This window comes from Hypomesus nipponensis, chromosome 8 (genome assembly GCF_054491055.1).
Source record: "Hypomesus nipponensis isolate SF chromosome 8, ASM5449105v1, whole genome shotgun sequence".
Lineage (NCBI taxonomy): Eukaryota > Metazoa > Chordata > Actinopteri > Osmeriformes > Osmeridae > Hypomesus > Hypomesus nipponensis.
In genome coordinates this window covers 10,281,094-10,291,631 of record NC_140368.1, presented here as the reverse complement: position 1 = coordinate 10,291,631, position 10,538 = coordinate 10,281,094, and the positions used below count along the sequence as shown (strand labels likewise).

Genomic DNA, 10,538 nt, shown 5'->3' with positions numbered 1-10,538 from the left:
GCAAACCGATTGGAGAATCGCTGGGCCGTGGTGCGATTGGCAAAGGAGAGAGAGAACAGGAAGAAGGGAAAGAGAGCGGTGTGGGGTGGGGTGCAAAATGTGAGGGGTGGAGTGGAGGAAAAGTGGGTAGGGTGTGTGCGGGGGGGGGGGGGGCTGCTTGAGAGTGAGAGAGAAAGCCTGATCTGTTCTGTTCTATCCAAGCAAAAAGGGTCCCTCCTTCTAATAACAACCTAGTCAACGCTTGCATGTTTTCTGACACACACTCCTTGTCTTTCACAGCATTTCCCAAGTAATGGGATATAGCAGTGTGTAAAAAAAGCCTTTTTTGCTCGATAGCCTTATTACTATGGCTGCCAGAGGTGTATGGTGGCCTATATGGATGACCTAGTTAAGGTTGTTCCTGTGGACTAGAGCAGGGAACATGAGGCCTCCCACAGCGACACGCCCTCCTGGTATCAGCCGCCCTCCTCTGTCTTATCAAGGGCTGCAGAGAAAACTCTAAAGTACCTCACTGTAAGATAATTGGGACCAAACAATCAGCCAAAAAACAGATCCCCGTTTTTCTAACCACACTTACAGTATGGCTTTTCCAAATGTATAAATGACCTTTCCTGACATATTGATATAGCTCTGAAGACTTTAGTGGTCTGCCAAGGAAAATGGATGTTGTTCATGGGATAAGAGCACTTGAAATCATTCCCATGTTGTTGAAGTAGTTGACAATCAGTGTAATCTAATTGTAGTTGTTTAAAGCATTAGGCTGCAGCCTGACCCTCCACCATCCCATCATCCTAGGATCCTGTTGTGACTGTGTTGTACGTACATGTTACAGCACCATGTCACATGACAGCACCCCGCTGTTTACTGTGTAGATAAGAAGGGGTGCTGTGCCTCCAATTACCTACAGCTTTCTTCAGTTCATTTTCTGCTAGAACAATCATCCAAAATGTCAAGAGGAACCGTCTAGAAAGTGATTCTGAAGAGCTGCCACGTGTCCATTCTAGGTTCGGTACAACAAGCACACGTGGTCCTTGACTAAAACGCATTCACAGAGATTCTTCATTGAAAGGGCCTCCTAAACAGATTTGAGCTATGTCAGTTGAACTGGCAAGTTTGTGTCATGTTCACAACAACAACCGTGGCATGTTTAAGACTGCTAATATTCCCTCTGGTTCCCCTCCAAGACTGTTTGCAAGACATCAGGCACTGAGAACGGGAAATTGTGAACTCATACTGGGAAGAGCTTATTTTGGGAGATATGGTTGACCCCCAGCACATGGTTTATAAGCCAACCAAACTTCCATTGCTAATCCTCTCTAAAAATGAATGAAAACACACACTCAAGTTAAGATTTAAACAACAATCATATCAAAATGTCTCTTCAGTAGTTTAAGAAACAGTTGTTTTCTTGTCTAAGCTTGGGGAATGTGTGTGTTTTCTCATCACCATTCCAGTGGATTATTATATGTTGATGTATGAGGCAAACATCCTGTTTGAGTGACCACAAGTGTCTCAAGATGAACTAATATTATGTTCTGGTTCAGAGTTATCAACTCTGTCGTAGTGATAAACCACTGCATGAAGTCTGACAGGCATTGTCCACAGAAGTCATGGCATTTTTGATGTTTTAGCTTTGTACTGTAGGGTAAGATGGCGATGACGTGTTCTGTATGTTCAGGATGAGAGGATACACCAGACGTGTGTGAATCCAAACACGTCCTCATCTCAGTTAAAGCCGGGCAGAGCCCTGTACATTTGTTGGAAAAATTAATCAGTAGCCTTGGTTTCTGTTGAAAAATGTGAGTAACAGCACACACACACTCCTGAAGACAACTCCCACAAACCACATTGAGCGCAAATACAGGAAATTACAAAAGGAAATTGTTATGACAATATTTAGAAACTGTAGTGCAATTCTCATTTCTTGGTTTACTTTATACTATGTACATGTTTATGTTAAACCAATGAACTCCAAGAGCCTCCACTCTCATGTGTCCAATCTATAAAAGAACTGTTACATACAAATTGGCCCAGTTTAACAATATGTTATACAGTCATTCTCTTGCCTCAGATTTGTGTTGTACCTTACTAACACTGACTCAACACTGCCATTCTGATTCACTTCTTCTTTGGAACCCACTGTTCAGCCTTAATGCAGCTGTTTCAGAGCAACTGTTGTGTCGTAACTGGTAGCATACATCATCTTTATGTTCTCAAAGCCAAAACAGGGACGGCAAGAAATAAAATAAAAATCGGCTAGTAACTTTAAAGGCTCATTGTAAATGAATAACGACATGAAGAGCGTCGATTCATACTACCATATTGAAAAAATGACTGATCTCTAAAACAACTGGGTGAAAGGTGAAAACATCAAGAAATATCATCGACTTTGCCTGCTCATAAATATACCTTCATTACACCCGGTCCAGTAGAGCTCCCATTAGACTCCCATCATCAATAAAGCAATAATACATTATACAAACCCAACACTTTGATTCACAGAGTACAGTACATCAATGCAGATTGTGTAAAAAAATGACGTGTTCAGACGTCATAGAGGTGGAAACATCTTAAGAGGAGAGTATTGCAGGGGTCCCTGGTGAGCCTGTGTGGTGGATGTGCTGCAGTGCGGATGTGTTTCAGCGCCTGGGGAAATGGCTGTCCCTGTCCTTGACCAGGCTTGGATTTCACATTGGCTCAGCAAAGTGCACCGTCAGCTTTATTGACCATGCAGCACCACGCATCGCAGCGGAATCCATTTCGATTGGCTCCATGTCTGGACCGTGTCTGATGTCTGTGTACTTGTGTGTGTATGCAGAGAGAACTGTGTCGGCTGAATGTGTGTTAGTGTGGGTCGTGTCTGTTTAATATACATCTGCCACATTGCATTACACAACACCACTGGGAACAAGGCTGACTTGCTGACCTCTCACCTTGACCATGTTCTCAATTCAATCAAATCAATGTGAATGTTCTAATGTGAATCTGTTCGCAGTCTCTCTCACGCTGCCTTCTCCCTCTCTCTGCTCCCAGCGACGCAAGTGTCCCCAAACCTGTTATGTCATTGCGATTTACGACCAAGGGATCCAAGACTAGACCAGGACATCATGTGTTAATGGTGTCATGGCGGTTTGTGAAGGAAGACACAGGCTACATGTAAGCCAGAGAGCAGCTGCTGTGGTGCTGTGACTGGTAACTAGCGGGCTTCTGCCCCTACACCCCTCAGCTGTCACCACAGCAGGAGCAATGGACACACGTCAGAGCCGGCAGGCCAGGATGACTCCCCATGAGAGAAGGAGAGAGAGAGACAGGGGAGAGCGGGAATGGAGGAGAGAGACAGAAAGGAGAGAGAGAGAGAGAGAGAGAGAGTCATCTGAAAACACTGAAACATGTACAACAGATCAAGAAGGAAGGTTCAGTGAGTGATTAGAGTGCTGTCTCATTTAGAATCCTGTTGAGACAATAATAACTGTCTCTTTTACGCTCCTGTGCTCTTCTGTACCATACCTATATGGCTTGTCGATGCCATGAAGTCCAATGTATATCCATTACTTTAAGACAAAGCTGTTGGATCATTTAAACCAAAAATAATTCCAGTGGCTGCTTTGACTAGTCTTGCAGTAGGACATTCATGACATTACATTTACATTTAGTCATTTAGCAGACGCTTGTATCCAAAGCGACTTACAAGAGAGAGCTTTACAAAAAGTGCATAGGTCAATGATCATAAACAACGAGATAGCCCCAAAAGCATTGCGGGTAACCAAAACATGAAGCATACATTGTGAAAAGCAAATAAGTGCCAATGGGTGGAACCAGAAGAGCATTAGTTAAGAGCGTATTAGTTAACCAGACATGAGAAAGAACACTGACCTTGGTTCCAGCCCTCCCAGCAAGGTAACACCACATAAACATTATTCATCGTGATTGTCGAGGCTTTAGTTGGGATCTGTGATTTCATGAAATCTAAGAGACAGGTTCGAATGTTATATGTGGAGTATGTAAGGTGGTTGTAATGGCAATTTAGGTTCCTGTTATCTACTAAAGCTGGAATATAAATTGAATAACTTGTAAACATGGCATCTTCTTTATGTATTCTCTCTGTTGTCATCTGTTGGAGATAGCGAGGATCATTGGGGATCATTTTATTTAGAGGTGAAGGTGAAGATGTTCATAGGCTAGACAAGGATCACACATGAGAATAGGCGAAAGTCATAAAATATATTTATTCACTTCCAAAATAGCATAACAGCAAGATGTACCCCCTGGGTGGCCCTATTGCTTGGCACAAGGCTTTCAAAGTCAAATTCAATCAATCAAATACAATCATTCTTTTTTGAGTGCCATCGTTGTTTTCTTCCGGTTAAAAACGAGAACCACACAACCTCTAGGTGTCACAATGGTGTGGTACCAACATTACAGATGACCTTTCATGATTCCAAACCTGGCCAGTGGGACTTGTCGTCCAACTAGAATAACTACTCTCATCAGCAGGCAGGAAGGTTTCTTGGTTCTGTGGGGTGTTAAGTCTTTTCCACTGCCACTGGCCTACACCTTGAAGGCGACTACGTTTGAAGCATCACAACACAATTCATAATGGGGTTATTATACAATCCAATATATCTTAAAAGGGTCATCCCCTTTCATTGTCACAATGGACAACACAACCAACACTAAGAAGCATTCAGTTACAAAACGTATTTAGGAAATTGTTGTTTTTTTTTTTTTTCAGAAGCAGTCAAGAGATAAAAAAAAATATTTTAAAACTAAGAATCAACAAACGAAACAAAGAATTAAAGATTGAGCTGTAAAAACACTGGAAATATTGCCACTGTCATGGTAGACTCCTATGTGTATTGTCTGAATGCTGTTTGAGACCATGCTTTTATTTTGGAAATCAATAAGCAGGTCAATGCCTATGGGCATGTGTGTGGTGTATATCTGCATGAGATTGTGCGAGTATGTCTCTCTGTGTGTGTGTGTGTGTGTGTGTGTGTGAGTGCTAGGAGGGATTTTCTAGTTCAATCGGGTGTGATGAATGTGACTGCAGTGTTTCATTAAGCTGCCTTGATCCAAAGCAGGCAGTCAGTCAGAGATTACAGACAGGCTGGCAGGATGAGAGTGTGTGTGAGCATGTGCGCGTGATTGCTTGTGCATTTGTATGTACGTCTGCATCATAGTGTGTGTGATTGTGTGTGTCCCTTGCTCTGTGTCTTGCCCTGCTCACAGATGGTGAAGCAGTTACCTCCGCCCCAAGCCTGGCAAAGCCAGTCAGCACTGTCTGTCTCCTCAGCTTCCAATTCCGTCCATGACAGCACTACATCCCTGTCATTTACAGCCTCTTCGCAAGCTTTGTTTGTCTATAATGCTGACACATTTCCTAACTATCAGGAACTACAGAGCCAAGGAGACGTCTCTAAAACATTGGCACCACATGCATAATCCCGGTAAATCTGTCACGAAGATGCTGCCGAGCGCCTGTCTTGTGAAATAGCCACGTCAGGACTCGGTTATTCCACCATGGCACAGTAAGACACAACTCTGGTCGGTGCTTCATCTTCCAGAGAGGCAACCCAGCTTTGCAGGAATGGGCGGCAGGGATATGGTGTTTTGGAGGCGGCTTTGTGTGCTCTGCAGCTCCCTGCAGGGGGAGGCACTCCCGTGTGTCTCACTAAGCAGGGGGGAGGGGGTTGGGGGGGGAGAGGTGGCCCAGAGAGGATGGGGGGAGGGGAGGGATTTTATTTGAAGGACGCGCGCACGGTGCGGCCCTTGAGGGGCTGAGGGGGGCGGTAGTTGTCCACCATGCAGCAAGCCGCCTCTCCTTCCGCCGAGAAGAGCAAGCTACGGAATTTGCCCATCTGTGAAGAGGAGAGGGGAGAGTCAGGCCTCAAGATACCTCCTGTCGCTGTCACTCACTCGTGTCTGCTGTCAGACTGCCCGGACATAGCAATACACATAAAAATAAAATCAAGCAAAGGAATGAAATGGCTAATCCAATGGTGGATTCAGATTCATGCTTTTAAGCGTAGTCTTGCTGGTGCTCCAACTGGAACAGGAGAAAGAGGTCAGACCCGTGGCACAGTCATTGACCCATTTCGAGGTTTGTCATTAACTTTGGGTTATGAATAAGTCTGAGGTCACTGGATTCGAACTCCAACTAGACACCAACCAAATCAAACATACCAAACATACCAAAGAAACACATCAATGAGAACTACTTAAAACTGCACACACCAACATTTTCCTACGAGCAGTTATATCGTTTTAGGCAACTCATATAATACCACACTGGACAAAGCGTAGAATTTGTGAGGCTGAACCATTAATGCTGTTTACAGTCTGTGAGTGATATGATTATCTGGTTTCTCGGGCTGGAGCAGTGCCATGTCTAAAGGTTATGTACACAACTCCATGTTTACCCTTGAGACGGTCTCTGCATGGCAGGAAATAAACATCTGACCAGTCAGTGTTAATTTTCACATGGTCACACGAGAGTTGGACCACGAGGACAGTAGAGGGGACGCTGCCCAGACCAGAGTCAACAGCTCGCTAAACTGGAATGGTTCTTATTTGATAGACCTGGTGAAAGCAAACCCCTCACAGAACTGTGGCTCTGGATCTTGAATATGATATACAGGTACATCAACTGTGTGATGAAACAGCAAGATCCATATGATTATGTCGTCTGGGATTCACTGCTCAACACACATTACTGTGTAATGAGTTGGAGGTACATTGGAAACAGTTCAGCGACTGGAACTAAACCTGAACCTGATTCCCACATACGCAGGCGCAAGGAGGTGAACAAGATACATGCTATGCTACAGTCTGAAACTTGACTGATTACGTTATCTGGCGCCTCCATAGAGATTAGGTGATTAGGTTATTTCAGACTGGGAGCGTGAAATGTTTAGATCATGAGAGTCATACCTGGGCGGGGCTGACGCTGATTGGCTCCTTACAGACGATCCAGGTGACGCTCTCCAGCAGAGGGGGTGTGGTCAAGGAGCCGTCATAAGTCCAATAGTCTAGTGAGCCGGGGAGCAGGGTTGTGGGGTCAAAGTTGGCGAAGGCGGTCTGTTTGCCCTGTAAGTATTGATGGAGACAAGAGGAGCAGATCAATGACTGGACTGGATTAGCAATTGATTGAATCAGTGACTCCATCTTAGTTTAATCAGTGAATAAATTAATCAATGAATGAATACAAAAGGGCGTTCTGTAAATCCAGATAAATCTACCTTGGCCTGGATGGCATCAAAAGCATCCAGAACTTTCTGAAGCTGGGCATTCTCACCTCCAACCTGGAAATAAAATCAGGCACACAATATCCTGTAAATAACGATTCATTGAAGGATCCATATTGTTGTGTTCCCGTCAAATTTGACAGATTTACAAATGTTCAGTCTGAAAAACTGTTAATTTAATCTGATTGTCATGAGGTTCCATGACTTTGTCCACATAGTTTATCTGAACACACAAAATACATTTTTATGATTTTAATAAGATCTTGGGTGTTTTATTTTACTGTTGTACACCTGTGGTGTTGCAGGTCAAAAATGACTACAAATAAAAAAATGTGTTATGTTACAAGAACTTGAGTTGATTAAAATACCTAACATAACATTAGGTGATAAAAATATGTATTATTATAGATTTATGAACACCTATACTGTGGCAGTCATTTTTGACTGGTAAAACAAGGAGGTCCATGCAAAAACCATCTTAATGTTGATGGTTATATACTGATGTTTCCAAGAGAACATGGCGGTGTCCATCGCTGCTCACCTTCAGGAAGACACCTACGACAGCCAAGCCGTCCGGCTTGCTAGCAGCATCACCAAAGCTGGGATACTTGGTGTTCCAGTGCACTAGATGGAGCTGGGAGAAACAAACAAAAGCTGTCTGTAACCAGATTCTAGTCAAAGGTTTGTCCCTTTTCCCTCAAAAGCTCTGTGATGTCTTTTCTGACCACTGTTCTGCTAGCGTGGAGTCCTTTTGTACAGGGTTACAGGCCTATTGGGCTATGTTTTCACGCCTGGGAGATTCTATTCAGTGACTGATGATGGAAGGAACAGCGAAGCTTGGACCCACTTAATAAAATTGAAATTCAACTCTTTGTCTCTGCATAGCTACCCAGTGGAAATCCGGAGCATATTCAATGACAAGCATTCAATGAGGCATGCAGATGGTTTAAGAACAATCAAACACAGCTCAACATGTTTTCTATGAGGGAGTGCGTCTGAGTTCTGAGAGCTGTAGAACAGGCTGGTGTGTACCTCTGATGCGTACTTGGTCCCGGACACTGTGTGCTCGGAGCCTCTGTCGTCGGACGCACCCCAGTGGAAGTGGAACTGCTTCAGCCTGTAGGTGCCTGAGATGGGCCCCTCAGTCAGAGCTGAGGAGGAAACGTTATGCAACATCGTTAGATGAGATGTTATTGTTGCACTGTGTCTGGTTGAAATACAGACCGGTCCTTAGCACTGACCACTGGGATACTGTGAGAACTGCACACTTGATTATCTGCTGTAGTTACTATATGCACCTGCTGCACACCACTGCAAGCCAAACTAGGTAAGCCAGATCATAGTGCAATGTCCAAGTCTACTTGCAATGGTACTTTAACAGACTGAAATTGCTAGTACTGCCCAGTTTTTTCCTCACAGACTTGAAAAGTGCTCATGCTAATACAAAACGAGTTTGCAAGGCATATGCATTCCAAGAATAGACACGTAATCATTTCACTGTGATGGTTCTGTCTCCTGAACGTTCAAGTACACATGTACACATACACACACGTACAAACACACACGCACACACACACACACAAATACAATCATCATCACAGAGACAGACTTCCTTTTTTGTTTCCTGTTACGTAATTCCAGAAAGTGGACCAAAGTCTAGAATAACGTAATGATGTGGTTTCAACCTCCTTCATTAAGACAGGTCAGCATCTAATTACAGTGTACAGCAGTAAGTAGTCCTTAATCTAGTTTCCATCTCACCTAACAGTAATAAGTGGTTCCTGAACCAGGACATTTGCAGTTGTGTCTAGGCAGAATAATGTTACCTCTCTGTGTTTAGGGATAAGCCTCTACCACTACGGAATGACTGAGATTCAAATGCCCAAAAATACTTCAAACACAAAGTCAATTACAAAATGCATTAATTATGATACTTATAGCCTACAGGCAAGTACTAGACATACACCCATTTTACATTATAAAATCATTATCAGGAATTTATTGTAGCACATTGTGCAGAAATATACTTAATACTAATAATACTAAGAAAAGGTAGAAACACTGAAGTGGCTCAGCTGCTTAGCTGCTTGGCCACTAATTAAGATGAAAACTCAGCGTCCAGTTTACAATAGAATAGTTTCATAACTGTAGGGAGTTGGTATTGCCACTGTATTCTTAATACAATGATACAACAAAATAAATGCATTTATGTCGAATTTGAGAAAAAGTTCAATAAAACTAATCAATACGAATAATTTAAATTTGAAATCACAACAAATGAGTTGCAGGACGTGTATTGCATTTGGTGACCTAACACATTCCTATGTCTTCATTAATGGTTAACAAAGAAAGACGTTGTGCTTCGTTAGCTGTGACATTCGGTTTCTGCTTTTGATAAGGAGTTAAGAGTGTCTGACACTACAAGTTAGTCCACTTGCAAATTGCAATAGTGGATTTTAAAAGGACTGATGTAATAGCGATCTACATATTTAGTTACGTTGATAAATGTGCCAATATGTTGTAATAAATCAATTCATTCATTCGCTTCAATCACATACACGAAAAGCCAATGAATATGACACCTGCACACAGTGAGGCATTAAGATGGATACTAACTTGAGCTGTCGTTGTCATCGGCGAAGGTCACTTGGAATGAATGTCCGTTGTTGAGAATGTCAATAGAGGTGGAGGGGTCGTACTTCAATTTGAGCGGTTTCAGGGCAGCATCATATTTTGCTTCACCAGGTAGGATGTCTATGGGAGACTGGCGGGGTCCGTTGGCAATAGGGAAGTTATCAGCCCATTTGTCGGGTCCTACAACGACAGTTTCATTGTAATTACGGATCATTTATTAATCAAAAATTAATTGCATAATATGTGCATCTTATATAGGTTTGCCCAACAATAAATACAAAAAATCAGCTGCTTAAATTACCCGTGGTGAGGTGTTAAAATGCATTGTAATACTAATAAGTCAAAGAAGGACTATGGAAATAATTGCCAAATATGATTCATAAATGCATGACCCTTGTATTTCCATTCATTCATTCACCAACATTTGCCATTAACAGGTTCCTTTTTCAATGTCATGACAAGAACAGAGCATAAAATGCCTCACCGTTGTTCGGTGCGTATCCCCATGCGTGAGACATTGTACTATTTGGGTGTTTAGGTATCTAAACAGCTGTAATTTCCTAAATTGCGTTGTTCCCGAGTGTAATCAGCCAGCGCCTTCCACTTGACAACTGTCAGAGCTTATATAGGGTCTCCGTGGATGGTAAGTCTTTCTAGCTG

The 10,538-nt window shown here is 42.8% G+C and overlaps 1 protein-coding gene across 1 annotated transcript; it reads right to left on the bottom strand.

Annotated features, from left to right (window-relative positions):
• Nucleotides 1–4,207: 4,207 nt before the first annotated feature.
• LOC146275093 (carbonic anhydrase 1-like) lies at nucleotides 4,208–10,538 on the bottom strand. The gene is made up of 7 exons (XM_084702968.1): nucleotides 10,363–10,538; nucleotides 9,861–10,058; nucleotides 8,277–8,395; nucleotides 7,786–7,878; nucleotides 7,239–7,301; nucleotides 6,931–7,086; nucleotides 4,208–5,858 (listed from the first exon to the last, which is right to left on the bottom strand). Exons 1-7 carry the CDS (start codon nucleotides 10,394–10,396, stop codon nucleotides 5,739–5,741), a joined length of 783 nt encoding a protein of 260 aa, XP_084559094.1. The 5' UTR covers nucleotides 10,397–10,538; the 3' UTR covers nucleotides 4,208–5,738.

Excerpts from the sequence above, each read along its gene's own strand:
- LOC146275093 (XM_084702968.1), bottom strand. The coding sequence starts at position 10,396 with ATGTCTCACGCATGGGGATACGCACCGAACAACG. Across the intron at positions 10,059-10,362 it reads GGGATACGCACCGAACAACG|GACCCGACAAATGGGCTGAT; the intron begins GTGAGGCATTTT and ends CTGTCGTTGTAG. Across the intron at positions 5,859-6,930 it reads TCAGCGTCAGCCCCGCCCAG|ATGGGCAAATTCCGTAGCTT; the intron begins GTATGACTCTCA and ends TCCTCTTCACAG.